We start from the raw sequence: 16,804 nt of genomic DNA on the forward strand, positions 1-16,804 counted from the left end.
CCTGAGCTCCACTTCCTGTCAGATCAGTGGTAGCATTTGATTCTCATAGGAGCAAGAACCCTATTGTGAACTGCACATGTGAGGGATCTAGGCTGTGCATTCCCTATGAGAATCTAATTGTCCCTTAACCCTCTCTTCTGTGGAAAAATTGTCTTCCATGAAACCAGTCCCTGTTGCTAAAAATATTGGAGACTGTTGTTCTAAGACATTACTCTGGACATACTTCCCTGTTCAAAAATCTTTCATGATCTCCCACTGAACAGAGCCCAAACTCCCTGCTCTGGTACTAAGGGCACTTAGTGAGTTCCAAACCCAATATTCAGCCTCAGCTCCAGGAGTCTCTTACCCGTCCTAGTAAAACACAATTAGTCACTCATGGTTCCCTAGGCCAAGTCTTGTCTGTTACTCAGGCTTTCCCTTCTGCCTAAAATGAGCCCTCTGTGTTTCTCTGTTTTGCCTTTCAAAACCCTCTGAGAACATCAGTGTCTTACAGCCTACTCTAATCTCCTTATCTGGGTATGATTTTGCCCAATTCCAAGATGTATAGAATTTATGCCCATTCTCTTTTTAGGTATTTCTCTTTTGTTTGATCTATTCTGTCCATTAGATTAGAAGTTTCTTAAAGCTAGAGAACATGTCTTAGTCTTCTCAATAAAATTAGCTAGTTGCTTTCACAATATTTTAAAATTATAAATTCAACTTCAACTGAATTAACTAGTGCCCTTTGTCACAACAGATTATCAAAACATATCACTTCTCACCTGAGTTTCTTCTTTGTCCGTAGATAAGTTTGAAAAAGGAATTGAATAGCAAGCTGTAAGCTCACCTTTGCCATGCAAGGATAATATGGATGCTTTAATTTAGTCTAAGAGGGAAACATGAAAGAGGACGTTTTTCACAGAAGTTTTATAGATTATTACACATTGTTACGAACTAAATATGACACAATATATGAATATGATATACACACATGATAAAGTTAAATACTAATAAGAATCTAGCCAGTTCATTATAAAAAATGTTCCATTTAAATTTTTAAAAAGGTTAAGAAAAGACATCTTCGTCATTTCTTTTATGAAATCCTCTCAAAACAGTTGTTAGACCACAGGAATGCTAAGTCATCAAGAGACTAAGAACACTGTTTTCCCTTATTGGCAAATTATAATCATGGTACTCAAGGAAAAGTAGTTGAAAGTTAATCTTTAGTCTTGTAACATTTTATTACAAATTAGGAATCTCCACAAAGCCCAGTATCCATTGACATGAGTTCACAGTTACAGCTATTCCAAGATTCTTCTATAAATCTAAACAAGGGCACTTTAGAAAGCCAGTATGTGGGAAACTCACACCTCCCCACCATCTATATTATACATTCAGAATGCTGCCTGCATTTTAATATTACCCAATACAGGCTACATTTATGAGAAAATCTTTTTGCATCTAATCTGAATGCTAACTACTGAGATTGAAGACGAATCACTGAATGCTTTCGCTAAAATATATTTAACTGTAATCTTTCTTATTTCTAAGAATTCAGTTAGCTACTTACAGCATTCAACGAAGCTAAAGACAAAACAAAACTGAAATAATCACTACTGTACACATCTCTATTCTTCATAAACTTGAGGTTCTCATCTCTCACCATCTACAAAAGAAGATTAATAATTATTTTTATGATATGGAAAAATATTCAATATGTGAAGGACATTTCTAATGATATGTAAAAATATAGGTAAAAAGCACTTATAAAAAGTGAATTATAATTTATAATTCCCCTTTCTCAAGTTTTGAACTTTCAAAAGAGGAGAGAGAAAACCTTCCTTTGGAATATAAGATGTTATAAGAACTATTATTCATTAAACCATACCCTTTTGGGAAATACAGGTAAACCGTCACATGAAGGACAAATAAATTCTAACTCGGTATTTTAGGCAGAAGGGGACAAATAGAGCTCTCCCAAGCACAACCAACTCCATGCTTCCTTTGTGTCAGATGGCTTAATTGTCTCTCTTTCTTAATGTAAGACTCCGTATTTTTCTCAAAGTCTCTTGTTCTAGCTACTGAGCTTTTGATTAATTAGTGTATAAAGTCTGGACTGAGTAGACAGTTCTGAATTTAGATCCTTGCCCTGTGACACTGGCACGTGTTTCTTCTTTTCTGAACCTGTTTTTCCATCCAAAAAATGAGACTAAAACCTGATACTGCACAATAATCTTTTACAAATTAAAGATTTGCTTCAAGCACGTAGCACACAGTAGGTGTTCAATAAATAATGGCCAATCATTGTCTTATTAGTCCTACTCAAAGGTTATGAACCTTGTTTTTCTCTCCGGACAAAATAAGTTTATTTTGGCAACATGGTTTCTTTACTGCCCACTCCCCACAACATTGTTTATTTGTGACATCTCACACTCATACAGCAGGTCAGTGATTGTGCCTGCCAATCCTGAGTGTGTATTCATACTTGTGTTCTCAGCACTCCATGGCTCTAGCTCTATGGTCCCCTCTGTGGCATGGCGTAAAAGTTTCATGAGACAAGTGTGTCAGATGATGTAGCACCAGTGGTACGACTAACCCAGCAGGAGTACTTCTGGACCTACTGGATACATTTTGATGTCCACGTGGACATTCCCTCTTAGAATTTTTTATATGGTTCTTACCTGGTATATTCGAGCAGGCATTTTCTCCACAAACAGTCCTTTCTTCTCACCTTTTTTAACCAGTTTGGTAAGAATAGACAGCCGGTCATTGTTAGGCCTATGGGGCCGAGGAGATGACTGAGGTGAAATTTCTGGTGAAGATGGAGCTGACCTAAGAGACAGAATCAGAAAATTTCGTCTAGTATAAAATGGCTATTTTTTCAGTGGTTAGTAAGACTTGCCACATTCACATAAACAGGGTATTAGACTTAAAAGTATTTGATTATTATACATGTATCAAAACATAAAACTGTACCACATGAATATATATGATCGTAATGTATCAATTAAGAAATGAAAAAATGCAATACCTTCTAATTAGTTGGGAGAACTGATTGACATTATAGAAGATAAAATAGTGCAGGACAAACTTTAACAGAAGTTTTTACTTAATTGGCATATGAGATTTAACATTTAGTAAGCACAAAAATGAATTCTTTCTACATATTATTGTGAGATATCTTTCGCAGCCATTAAAAAGCAGTGAAATAAACTTATCTTAGAGCCATACACTCAAAGTCTTGTAAGAACAAAGTATTAAACCAAGTTTTCAAATTTAATAAAACACATATAGTCATATTTCTCACATGAAAAAGTAAACACTTTCCTGACCCAACACATTAAAAGGCAAATTCACCAACGACAGGACCTTTAAAAAACAACAACATTCTGACAGTGCTGGCACAGTACTGTGCTTTGGACAGAAAGTGTATTCAACAAATGCTGCTAACATCAAAAAAAAAAAAAAAAAAAAAAAAAAAAAAAAGGGTCCAGGCGTAGTGACTTATGCCTATAATCCCAGCACTTTGGGAGGCCTAGGTGGGAGGACTGCTTGGGCCCAGGAGTTCCAGACCAGCCTGGGCAACATTGGGAGACCTTGTCTTTACAAAAAACAAACAAACCAAATATCTGAGCCTGGTGCCTCTTGCCTGTGGTCCCAGCTATTCGGGAGGCTGAGGTGGAAGAATCGCTTCAGCCTGGGAGGTCAAGGCTACAGTGAGCTATGATCATGCCACTGCACTCCAGCCTGGGTGACAGAGTGAGACCACTCTGTCTCAAAAAAACAAAAAACAAAACACTTCAACTCTAGAATGATTTAACTTACGTGCATCTTTCTAAATATGTAACAACCTCTTGCCAAGAAAATAACCAGGAAGCAATAAGGAAATGGATTTATTTTCTTTTTGGAATTCTTTAGAATTTCTCTCCAGCTTAGCTAATTATCTTTAAAAGCTCAAATAGTATATTCTCATAGACCACATCATCACCACAGAAATCACACAGCAAATTACAGGGAAGAGACACTTACAGAGAGAGATCCTCAGCTTCCTGCCGTACAACGCTGACTCGACTTTTCTTTGGTAATACTGGGGAGTTCTGATCAGACACCCTTTGGTAGAAAAGCATATAGGCATTCCAGTATCTTCGGCGTACATCAGTGTATGGGTTTGCTTTATAACAAGACATTAAGAAAGACAACTGTAAGTAAAAGCTTTTCTTGTCTTGACAATCCAAAACAAAGGGCCCATTATTCCAGTAAGTAGTTAACTACTCCCTAAATTTGTAAAATGCAAAGTGTAAGTAAAATATGAGTGTCTCTAGAGTAGTGCTTAGCATGGAAGTCAGGATACTTCAGTTCTGGGCCTAAGATTGATCTCTTACTTGGAAGTGATATAGGCGGGGGCAAGGAATAAGGGAGCAGTATGGTAATGGAGTAAGAGAAAGAAGGTAAGTATCCTAGGGAGGTCTAAATGTAAGCAAATAGCAAGTGACATTTAAAAATATGTTATGTGGCACAGGATGGGATAACTGGCCTCACTTAACCATTTCTGCCATGATCGGCCAAATCTAGGTAAATTCTGACAATACTATATCCAACCCGTAAAGGTTACCACCATACGATGCACGACTATAATGGCATGGTATCAAAATCTAATACAGTGAATCCAATACAGCTACAAATTTAGAAATACCACTAGAAGATTTCAAAATCAGGTTTCTGAAATGCCAAGGTCTCCGTCAAATAGCTTTTTATCAAAGAGCAAGTTCTGATTGGGTTGTGCTTCTCCTCATACTCTTTTCTCCTGGGAGTGGGGGTTGTGGAGGGGAAGACTGCTTTGCCACACTGCATAATAAATATGGTTTTAAAAACACAGGTGCTAGAAATGTCTTCTCTAATTAGTCACACCTCTATATTAGTGAAAAGGAAATCTGAAAATTTTAATGGATAACTACTTCCAAAACTATTTTTAAGGTTCAATTTCAGTATTCATTAGTTTCTCTTTGATGTTCATTTCATCCTTTTAACTTACTCCCAGCTCCCCTACCTATCCCTCAAGGTTGTTGTATGAAATTATTTTAAAAATTTTTATAAACACCTTGAACATTTTCACGCTGGTTATTAAAGAGCTTGCTCATGGTTCTATAGCTAGAATAGTAGTATAATAAAAATAACAAAATCTGCTGTTTTTATATAAAGAATACTATTAATTTTTATAGAAAACTATAAATAAAAAATGGAAAATATCCATTTGTAAATACTTACTTTGATCATAAACTTTTGGTCTATATTCTCCTCCAAAGCATTCATACTCCAGGGTCTCATCATTTAGGTCAAATTCTTCTATAACTGTGTCATTAAATTTATACCACTTTCCTTTTCCACACCCTCTAGAGCCCGGAAATCAGACAAACATCATAAGGTTAAAAAAATCAACATTCTCATCCTTAGCATTTATCTCTATGTACTGTCTACAAATAAAGCAGGTGATTATCATTTGAAAATATCTAAGAAATATGTAGTAACAATTATTTCAATTTCTAAAACAACTTTTCAAACTGAAGGGGTAAAACCAGTTGCACTAAGCTTTAAAACTTCAAAATGAAACACAGTCAAGAACAATGCCAAAGTGTGTCTGCACCACAGTGGTGAGTATGGATGATAAGGGAGAGCAGGGGAGGGCAGAAAGTGAGTAAGTGCTGCCTCAGGAAACCCTTACCGCCTGTCCTTAATGAAGGAATAGTAGTGGCCTGCGTGTGCCTGCCCACTGTGTACGATGACACCGACAAGTTCATAGTTTTCTGTGAGGGCAACCTTTTTTCGTGGGGATCCTCCACCTCCCTGATCCATACTTCGCCCATTTTCCCCAACTTCAGAAGAAGAATCTTGGCGAGCCATTCCTGAAACTGTGTAAGGCTCCATGTTTAGCATCCAGGGAAACTACGTAAAAGCAAAAAGACCATATTAACATTGATTAGTAACGTATCCAGCAGTACCCAGTTAAGTGAGATCCAAATAAGAGGATGTGTTTTCCTAGTTTAAGCTAGGAACAACTACCTCTCCAATTCAAGTATAAAATCTCAGAGATGCTAAGTCTGGGAATGTCTAAAGTAGTCTCTGGTTTGAGCACTAAGGAAGGCATTTTCCTTCACAGTAATCACTAGGGTGCCTTCTAGAAATGAGGGCTACTGTTTCCAGATCTGCCTATTCCAGTAGCAGCAACTGCCTAAGACAAGGGGCTCTTCATAATGCTGAGACAACAGCCTTAACATGGTAGATGGAATATGAAAACAGAAAAAGGAAAAAAAAGGAGTGAGGAAATGAATGGTTGTGAAAAATTTCAGGAAGAAAAAAAGTTACCCTTATTTGTTCATCATATTTAATGGAACGTCCACTTTCCCAGTCAAATCCAAATCTCATTAGGTGAATTACCAAGACGCTAGGTAAAGATTTAATACAGGTCCTTTTCACTGTTATTCTCTAAAGACAAAAAAAAAAAAAAGAAAAAAGAGCAAATATGAATCATCTCCATGGAGAAAATAAAACAGCACAGTAATTAAGGCAAAGGTCTTTCTGACCCATGCGAAAACAAGTAATGACACAATCTAATGGAAATAACAATATGAGCTTACTACTGATTTTACATAAAACCAAGACACACTATGTGAATAACAAATTAATCTTGTTTTTTAAAAAGGGCAAACTTAATACCTTTTCTTTACACTTTTCACAGTAGTACGCGTTACTTCCCTCTAGAACTTCTCCTCTAACAAATTGGTCCAAAGAAATTTCCAAACTCTGACAAGAAGTCACTCCTAGATTGAGAGCCATGAAAGCTTCTTCACGCTCATATCTGATTAGGAAATAACAGAAAACCCACAATCAGCAATGGAATTTAAAACTCTTCAATTACCATAATTGAACACAGAACTACATTTTTAATCTGGGAGTCCCTCAATATTTTAAAAGTCCATTAATAAGTTAAAATGCCACTTTGTGACAATTTAGAATTGTTTAAAATTATGAATTTCAATGAATATTTTCTTAAGCCCACAAAGAAATTTTTTCTACTTCTGGAAGTAGAAACCAAAGAAATTTAAGTCACTAAATACTTATAGATCTATTGAGAGGGAGAGGGTTCTAAGTCTCTTAACAAATGCAAAATTTACAACATACTAGACAAATCACTTCAAAATGATATTTATTTTTCCTGTCAGTGATATCTTCACTCACCTGTGAGGACAGTCTTTACAGATCTTCTGATCAGAGTAGATGCCCTGAAATGTATTCTTAAAAATTTGGTCTCTCCCCATTTTCTGTTGGAATGAAAAGTTACAATTTTAAGTGATGCCTCCAGAACTTATGAGTATATAGAATTTTATTAACACATTGCAATTTAAGGGCCAAAACAAAATGAGTCATTCTGGCAGTGTCAGCTGCGATAAATGGAGGCCAAACCCATTATTGGTTCCACTGTCAGAGTGACGCAGACGATCAGAAGAGGAAGAGGAGGAGGAGGAGGGATGGGTCAGGTAGAGCTAATGACAACAGAATGTTCTCCAGGGTGATTCCGAATCCTTCTCCCTGTGCTACAAGGACCAAGTTAGGGGCAACTCTCGGCAATCTTTTCTTTTTTCTTGTGGATAGAATGCCATCAATTTGCAAGTTACTTTATAAAATGGAAGAACTGTGCCTACTGATGAGAGGCCAATGCTGGCAGTGACAGCGGGATCTGAGAAGGCAATACCGTTTAGGAAGTCTGCCACATGGCTTACAGGGTTGAGCTAGAGAGCTTTGGGTTTCAACAGCACCACAAATAACCTTTGAAACTGGCTCCTTTCTCCCCTTTGCCAGAGCACTCTCTGCTCTGCACAGGGCCGTCAGCTCACTGCTGACTACAGCACTCTTCTGAGGCCAGATTATTTCAGTGGACACACAGAAAGAATATGTAGGTAGGAATGGCTATCATTATGTAGTAGAGATTAAGAGTTACATACTTCATTGAGCGTTAGATGAATTAAGAAAATATACAATTCTAGGCCAGGCACAGTATCTCACGCCTGTAATCCCAGCACTTTGGGAGGCTCTGAGGTGGGTGAATCATTGGAGGCCAGGAGTTTGAGACCAGCCTGACCAACATGGTGAAACCCAATCTCTGCCAAAAAATAAAAAAAATAGCCAGGCGTGGTGGTGCACACCTGTGATCCCAGCTACTTGGGAGGCTGAAGTGCAAGAATCTCTTGTACCTGGAAGGTAGAGGTTGCAGTGAGCTGAGATTGTGCCACTGCACTCCACTCTGGGTGACAGAGCGAGACTCTGTCTCAAAAAAACGAAAAGAAAAAAAAAAGAGAAAATATACAATTCTATTGATCTGTGTTATGTTTTGATGTTTAAACACAGAATACATTATAGTTCTTATGTTAAAGATAATCAGTTTCTGATTTGTCAGTTTCATAGTAACCTCAAATTCTAAGACACTATTCTCATACTACAATTAGAGTTTGAGGGAGTTAGAGGGAAAGTAAAACTTTTATTACCTTGAGATATTCATCCATCTGATCAATGAGACTAGTAAAGAATTCATATGCATCCTGCTGTTCTCTCACATAAAGTTCTTTATTCCACATCTTGAAAATCTATATAACAAAAATTAAATGTTTTTAAAGGAAAAGTAGCAATTTCTGAATGTGGTAGAAAGGGAACATAAAAGAGCACTTCAATGCTTCTAAAAATCAGGTTCACTATTAGGATGTGAACATTTCTAGTAAAGTGAGACTAGCTTGTATTCAGCCATCCACCCTTTTTCCTAGTCCCCTTACAATCATAATAAGTCTCTGAAATCAGAAGTGGATACTGCGTAAGATCTAGGCCATGAAACAGAGAATTTCTCTCTTAGAAACTAATCAACCTATGGGGAAAAACACAAGGTGATCCTCCAATATGTGAAACACAGTACAGCAATGTTTCAAAATAATGTTCTTGGCCGGGTGTGGTACCTCACGCCTGTAATCCCAGCACTCTGGGAGGCTGAGGCGGGCAGATCACCTGAGGTCGGGAGTTCAAGACCAGCCTGACCAACACGGAGAAACCCCATCTCTACTAAAAATACAAAATTAGCCGGGCATGGGGTGCGTGCCTGTAATCCCAGCTACTTGGGAGGCTGAGGCAGGAGAATTGCTTGAACCCGGGAGGTGGAGGATGGCGTGAGCCAAGATCGCACCACTGTACTCCAGCCTGGGCAACAAGAGTGAAACTCCGTCTCAAAAAACTTTAAGTGTTCTTTATTTAAAGACATTAGTGAAACTGGCACAGGGTCAGGGGAATGATATGAACAAATATTGCAAAGAGCTAAAATAAGAATCATGAAAAATATTCAAAACAATTAAGATGAGCAAATTCCTAGGAATTATGAATGACTATTCTCAACATTCTAATGATTTGAAACCAAGTACCAATTTCAACAAGGGTATACCAAATCCTTTTACAGTTTTTTGGCAAGGAATTAGTCTAAAGTTAATAAAAACAAAAAACCATCATCATTAGAGAAAGAATGTAGCCAAACTCCAAATATTTAACATCTTTAAATCTCAAGAGTTACTGGGTGAAATACCTTCCAAAAATTCTCAGGTACATAATACTGCAGCTTGCTTTCCATTAAATGCCCAAAGAGAGACTGTACTTGGTAAAACACACTATCATCTGGATTGTCTGTGTCATCATCCACCGAAAGTAATGACTGCACAGAAAAGAAACATTATCAAGCTTGAAATATTTAAAATGCTTCACAGGTAACTCTGACATATGTACACGTTAGTACCCACATTACTTTTTTAGAATGTTATGTATGTTTGAACATGGCTGTAATGCTGCAGGTATTTAACTTCAGTAATTTCTAGCTGGTGTAATTATGAACAAATCATGTCCTTAAGCTCTGATTATGAAAATTGGTCTAGTAATAAGTGCAGCCCAATACACATGGAATACTCTCAAAACCACTGACTACCATATTACAAGCCACTACCATATTATCGTAAAGTGCGCATGGTAGACCCCATATATTTCTAAAATACTAAAATTGTAACCTTATGGAACATAATTTAAAAACAACTTTGGAGTTCAAAATTCACATTAGGCCAAGTCCATCTGTAATACAGGCAGCTTATTACAACAGCAGCTTTATAAAAATGTGTGATTATAAACAACATGTCTCTACACATCTCAGGAGCTACTAAAGAATCGCCATGTCTCGTTTTAGCAAACCCCAAAAGCAATAAAAAACTATGAAACAATTTTCAACTAACGCACATATTATCTATCATACCAAAAAGGACAGAAAAAGGAAATCACCTCAGGGAGCCCAGGTTGCATATACAGCTGCTGGAAGACTGCATTCATATAACAAGTTGCACCACCATTCCTCAGCCCCACAAACCCTGAACTGGACCTGCTATCCACTGGGGGAAGGTACTGGGAAAGAGAGGAATAGAAACAGCAGAGGAGGAGAATGAGCATCTCTGCCACAGACACATTTACATTATAGCTATGTGGGAGATACATTCACAGATTTACCCATCCAGCATGTTATGAAAGCTATGCTGGCAAAAACCTATGTTCATGAAGTACTTCTGCAGATGCTGATATAATTATCAAATACTGCTATCTCAATGTTGCTTTTTCATTCATAAAATACCTGGCAGATAGGTGTATATTTGTTTATCTATTTATATAGTCACTTGATTATCATTCAACAAATATTGATTAAATACCCTACTATACGCCAGGCACTGTGCATGGGATATAAGAGAGAACAGAAATGTGCATGGCTCCTGATCTCAAGGCGCTTATAGTCTATTAGGGTAAAGAGGCATAATCAAGCAAATGTCCTGATATATATTCATGAATTAAGGTAGTACTCTGAAAAAAAGGAATGTGAGTCTAGGAAGTGATTACCATGAAGGATCCTGACCAATCTGGATGGTAAAAGAAGGCTCATATTGTAATTCCTTTTAGAGAAGGTAACATTCTTCTATTAAACTTTTTCCAGTAAACATATAATTAAATAGGTGATTATCCTACCATTTTACTCACAAGTGTTTTGAAATAACATAGACCCTAGTACAGAGCTTTCCTGGATAGAAATGATCCAGAAAAAGCATAGTGGATAAAGTTCAACATGGCATTTCTCCAAGTGGAAAAGGATACTGTAATTTTACACTTTGAAATGCTATTATAGCAAGATCTTGGTTCTCATGCCATGACCAGAATCATGTTATCTGCACATATCAAGTATCTGCATCCATGTAATAACCAACTAGCAGACATAAATGTGTAGGTCTTCTAGACCTCAAGCAATTGCTAAGTATTACTTATTCTTCATTAACATCAGACATATACTTAGAGCAGGATTATTTCTAAGACCTAATTAACACCGAAATTTATTTGTAGTCCAAAGCATAGATTAAAAAAAAACTGGTTTATAACAGTGTTAAAAATATAAATATCTAACACAGATATTGCCTTCATTATGCTGATATAATTTTTGATGTAAGGAAAAATATAAAAAGTTCAAAAATCTGATTAAATAAATGCATATAAAGTAACACATAACCTACAAACTAAAGCATTATAAACCCATTTTGATCAATCAAAACCATTTCCAATTTATGACAGCCCACACTTCTAAGTCTTTGCCAAGTGCTATTCCCTCTATTTAGGACATCTGTCCCCACTTCCTTTCCTACCTAACCCCTCTGTTCTGTAATACTTAACTCAGGCATCTAGAGGGTAAGTCTGATTTTCTGTGATGTTAGAGAACACAAAAGGCAGCTTTGAAAGCATCCTCCCATTTCTGGTCTGGTATTCCAGTGGACCTGCAATATACTTCCCTCTCGCAGATCCCAACATACACTAAGCTATTTCATGGCTCCACAGCTTTGTTCATATTCTTCGCATTACTAGAATGGAATGACCTTCCCACCTTGCTTCACCGGGCTCACTAGTTTTTACGGCCCTATTTTAAGTTTCATCTCCTCTAAGAAGCCTTCTGAGCTGGTGGTAAAGTGTCTCTCTGTGTTAGTAGAGCATTCAGGACATACCTCTATCTTGTATCGTATCACATTATATTGAAATTATCTGCTTATGGGCCTCTTTCACTATACACTGACCTGCTTGAGGGCTGGGATCCTATTTCCATTTTTGAGCTCCAAAAGCCAAATATGCCTCTTAGCACATACTAAACTCAATAAATCTTCATTGAATTTAACTGAACATAGGCTGTACTGTGATAGAGCCAGTGTCTACTTGACTTGTATCTCTAGGGTCTGGCCTATGCCCAGCATAAAGTTGCTCAAAAAATAGGTTGGAATGCTACTTTTTACTTATTTACTTGGTAGTTATTTTAGAATAACTACCAAGCAACTTGAAAATGTCTCTCCCTCTTTAATTAAAAGGATACTATTTCACAATATATTCAGTATATTAGAGTGATACTATAGCTTATACTTGATTTGAGTATGTGAACACAGTAAGCAAAATAATAATACTGACTTTCTTTGTGGTCAGCAGAATGCAAATACAGTCTTAAAATTATATGTTTAAGAGATCATTCTAAAAAAATTAAGTTCATCAAGGTCTAGAAAACCTACATCAAACTCCTTGGTAAGAGCAGGGTCAGGTTGGTGATGCATAGAAAGCAGTTCTTTTATAATAATTTGAAGATTTGAAGGTGAACTATCAGCCAACATCACAAGGACTTCATAGGCTGCCAATCGGCTATTCGCTGTACTACACCTACAAACAAGACACAAGTCAATTTCAACAATGAATAGTCTACTTAAATTACTCATTAAACTAAAACAACAGTTGGAATTAGAAGAGCTCCAATTTGTCCAATTTGAGGATAAACATACTTAAGTCAGGTCTAACCCCAGACATCTAGTAATCTAGAGGTCATGAATACAGAAGGAATTAATAACTATCTTCTTGGCCTGATGATAAAGTAGCAAAATTCTTTCACTTATGATCAGAAGAGTCTTATCTAACGAATGGATCAGCAAGAATGGAGGAGAAAGAGTAAAGAGAACTCTGTAATAAAGATGACATGGGAATAACTGTCTTTCAAATAAAATAGGTATGTAGAAAGATTTTATCGCTGTCATCCTAAGATCTGAATATATAACTGGCAGCAAAAGAAGGCTGTAAAAACCAGAACAGATAGCCGTAAACATTTTATGTGAACTTTCTTTGAAAAAATGGAAACGGAAATACAGCTTGTCAAATCAATTCGTTTAAAGTGACACAAAAGATAACTAGCAAGCATTCTGCATGAAATCAAAGGCTTTCTACACTGCCTGCCTTGTAGTAGAAATCACTTTGGGGACGGACAATTATATCTCACTTTAACCAATGCTAACCTTGCATTACTGAGGGATCACTGGTTAAGAAGGATACACAGAAAAGAGGATGCCAACCTCTGGGTGGAACACTCAGGGAGTGTAGGAGGCATTTAAGGCGGGCGGGGGTTATGAGGCTTTTAGACCAGCACAACACCAGGCACTGAGGACAATGGCCATGGAGCTGGCACTGTCCTTTGCTTCTTATCTGAACTTCAGGGTTGCAAAGGACAGTAAGAAAAGAATAGGGAGGTGCCATTTACACAGGTTAAACATTAAAAGTTGCTTTGTTACTGTGATACAAAAGAGCATTACTTCTGAAAAGAGTTTCTGTGTATTTTAAATCTCTTTCTTCCTTGAAGGTTTTGGTGGGAAAAGACTGGGAGTTACTGTGATAAATCAACACCATTCAGTACAATGGGGAGGGATGAACAAATACTTCGTTTTTTAGTCAAGGCACTGTATATGATTTTTATAAATTTATATGAATTTATAAATTCCTTCTTCATTTATGGAGGAACTGCTTTTATTAATAATAAAACTGCTAAAGAAATGTCTTTTGTGTTTACTGAAAATTAAAATATTCACTTGTTTCTGCTGCTTTAATAAAAGACGCTCATAGACCTAGCACCAAATCTTCCAAAACAGGGCTGGGATAGCAATGAGGATGGGAGTCACAGCCTGAGGAACACCCCAAGAGTTCTAATGAAGGGTTTTGCTTTTTATTCTTACCTAAAACAGATTTTGCTAATGAGGCAACTTTAAGTAAAGAAATATTTATACATGATAAGATACCTCTTAGGATTCCACAAAATACTGTTTATTATGCCTTGTCCATTTCAATAACCACTGATATTGTACAGGAACCCTTTTCACTATAAATAGCAAATCAGTTTCTTCAGGATTACTCAATTAACTCTGGTTTTCACAAGAAAGGAACAAAGTTAGTTAGATTTGGAGCAAATGAAATAGCAGCTTGTACCTCTGCCTCTTCTTCCTACCCGCAAGAGTATAAATACCACTCTAGTAGGGTCAACATTACAAAGAGATATTTCAAATTTGTATCCATAAAACTAACACAAAATTTGATTCCAAAATTACTCCTGCAATAAATCATGAGCAGTTGTAGTTAACAGAACACAGCCAGCACTCAGCAAACGACAAGGTTCATGCACTAAAGCACCTATCGTTTTCTCCTGAGAAACTTTCAAGATTGTACTCAGAGTCTATTTACTTGTACTTTGGACATAATTCTTATAACCTTCATTTCTCTTGGAATTTGTTACTGACCAAGTTAGCCACATTTTATTTGTTCTTCCATTCTGATGATAATAAAGGTGCCAGCACACTTGCTCCATGCTTACTATGTGCCAGGCAGGCTTGATGCTAAGCCCCTTCACATGCATTTCTCCATTTAGTGGATAACATAGGATATACAGACTCACGGATGGAAGACAAACTCCAAGTTAACAAAATCTTTTGGGACTGAAGTTTCAAATTAGAATTTTTACCAAAACTGAACACAACGTGCATTTTCCATACTTTGGATGAAAGTCCTGTTGACTGATGGCGGCACTGCCAGCTGGAGAATGACTATTTAAAATAATTCTAGAAGCTCGGAAAAGGAAGTCATCTAACAATGGTTTAATGAGTGATGAACCTGGAATAGAGCATAATATTCATGTTGAAGATGAACATATATTTTAATTCAAAGATCCTATCTTGCGCTTTCTTATCAGAGCAGCAAAGGTACCTGAGGCTAGCCAAAAGCAGGGCATTTAGTTTAATTTAATGTTTATTTTTTGAGAACTTACTACATGGCAAAGCTCGTGGGGTAGAATACAAAGGGCACAGAATACAAAGATAGGTAGGTGAGGGTGCTTTCCTTTATGGGCTTACAATACAGCGAAAGGAGTCAAGCTTTCACTTTAGAAACACAAGTGCCAAGAACACCACAAGGCAGAATGGTTTGAGTGAATAGTTTTTACTCTGGGCATAGGGGAGTCCACATAAGGGTTCCTGAAACTTTTAAAATCTTGCCTCTTTAGTTTAAAATGATATGTCTTTCTCTCTCTGGTTAAGAATCACTCTTTTCTATATATTCCCAGTAGCTGAGAATATTTTGTAAAGCTTGGTTTGTGTTATAAAAGAGTTAATTTTTCATTTGTCTTCTGAATACAATTTATAATACTGAATAATCTTTTACAAATTACATGTGCACCCTAGGAGAACCTCATATGTACCCCACCACTGGAGGGCAGGGGTGGTTAGGGGCTGCCTCCTCAGATGAGAATCCTCCTTAAAAGAAGACAGACAGTAAATTATGTATTATAAAGTACCTAACAGCAAAAAGAGAAAAATCTACTTTGAATTATAATTCTTATTTGGTATTAGGAAGTTATGTGATCCAGCTATTTTGAACACTATAACATTCTCTATGTTGTTTAATGACACGGGTAAAGTACACCTTAAATTTGTTAGCCACTAAAATAACAGACAATTTCCTACTGTGTGAAGGGTCAATTTTCCATGGAACACTTGGCATCTATCTTATTTTCCCAATTACACACACTGGCAATAATTGAGCACTGAAGAATCTGCCATATAAGATGAAGCAATAATTACCAAGCATTTCCTTTTCTGCCCCACAGAGTGAAAGAAGGGTCTTGATGAGGCGTAAGTGCCCTGCCAGTAAGATGTTGTCCGCTTCACTGGTCTCACATTCAGCTGTGCGATTAGGTTCAAAGTTATCCAGCCAAGTAATCTCATCTTCAAGCATGGTAGCTGGGCTGATCCTTAACTGCTCCATTTCTGAAGCTAAGAAGGAAAAAAAAAATCCATTACAAAAATTCTAAGAAGAATTTCCCTTTATGGAGTCAAAGTCTTGAACTAAAGTAAGCAACGTCAAGCAGTCAAAGTCTTGAATTAAAGTAAGCAAAGTCAAGCCCCGATTTTTTATTTCATAGATCTTAAAAAAACTATCATTAAGGCCGGGGCTGCTGGCTCACATCTGTAATCCCAGCACTTTGGGAGGCTGAGGTGGGCGGTTCACGAGGTCAGGAGTTCAAGACCAGCCTGGCCAGCATGGTGAAACCCCGTCTCTACTAAAAATACAAAAATTAGAAGGGCATGGTGGTGCGTGTCTGTAGTCCCAGCTACTCAGGAGGCTGGGGCAGGAGAATTGCTTGAATCCAGGAAGCAGAGGTTGCAGTGAGCTGAGATCATGCCACTGCACTCCAGCCTGGGTGAAAACAGCAAGACTCTGTCTCAAAAAATAAACAAAACAAACAAACAAAAAACCCCACAAAACTGTCATTAACAAATAGTAGGTGACAGTTGCTGCCCACAGGGAATGAAGGCACCCTCATTCATAAACTACTTATTGGTTGCCTCCTCTGTGCAGGTCATTGTGCCACATGCTGAGGCCGTAAGAT

The 16,804-nt window shown here is 37.2% G+C and overlaps 1 protein-coding gene across 1 annotated transcript in view; it reads right to left on the reverse strand.

Annotated features, from left to right (window-relative positions):
* Positions 1 to 16,804, reverse strand: part of USP24 (ubiquitin specific peptidase 24) — a 145,674-nt gene that overhangs the window by 25,866 nt on the left and 103,004 nt on the right. The window contains exons 40-54 of the mRNA XM_025391116.1: positions 15,996 to 16,187; positions 14,913 to 15,030; positions 12,624 to 12,768; positions 10,327 to 10,446; positions 9,590 to 9,715; positions 8,517 to 8,615; positions 7,213 to 7,295; positions 6,691 to 6,832; positions 6,340 to 6,459; positions 5,699 to 5,919; positions 5,245 to 5,369; positions 4,009 to 4,150; positions 2,661 to 2,811; positions 1,550 to 1,645; positions 762 to 865 (exon numbers count right to left, since the gene is read on the reverse strand). Of these exons, the coding sequence (XP_025246901.1) occupies positions 762 to 865; positions 1,550 to 1,645; positions 2,661 to 2,811; positions 4,009 to 4,150; positions 5,245 to 5,369; positions 5,699 to 5,919; positions 6,340 to 6,459; positions 6,691 to 6,832; positions 7,213 to 7,295; positions 8,517 to 8,615; positions 9,590 to 9,715; positions 10,327 to 10,446; positions 12,624 to 12,768; positions 14,913 to 15,030; positions 15,996 to 16,187 (1,984 nt within the window). The remainder of the gene's footprint in view (positions 1 to 761; positions 866 to 1,549; positions 1,646 to 2,660; positions 2,812 to 4,008; positions 4,151 to 5,244; positions 5,370 to 5,698; positions 5,920 to 6,339; positions 6,460 to 6,690; positions 6,833 to 7,212; positions 7,296 to 8,516; positions 8,616 to 9,589; positions 9,716 to 10,326; positions 10,447 to 12,623; positions 12,769 to 14,912; positions 15,031 to 15,995; positions 16,188 to 16,804) is intronic.

This window comes from Theropithecus gelada, chromosome 1 (assembly GCF_003255815.1).
Source record: "Theropithecus gelada isolate Dixy chromosome 1, Tgel_1.0, whole genome shotgun sequence".
In the NCBI taxonomy this organism is placed as follows: domain Eukaryota; kingdom Metazoa; phylum Chordata; class Mammalia; order Primates; family Cercopithecidae; genus Theropithecus; species Theropithecus gelada.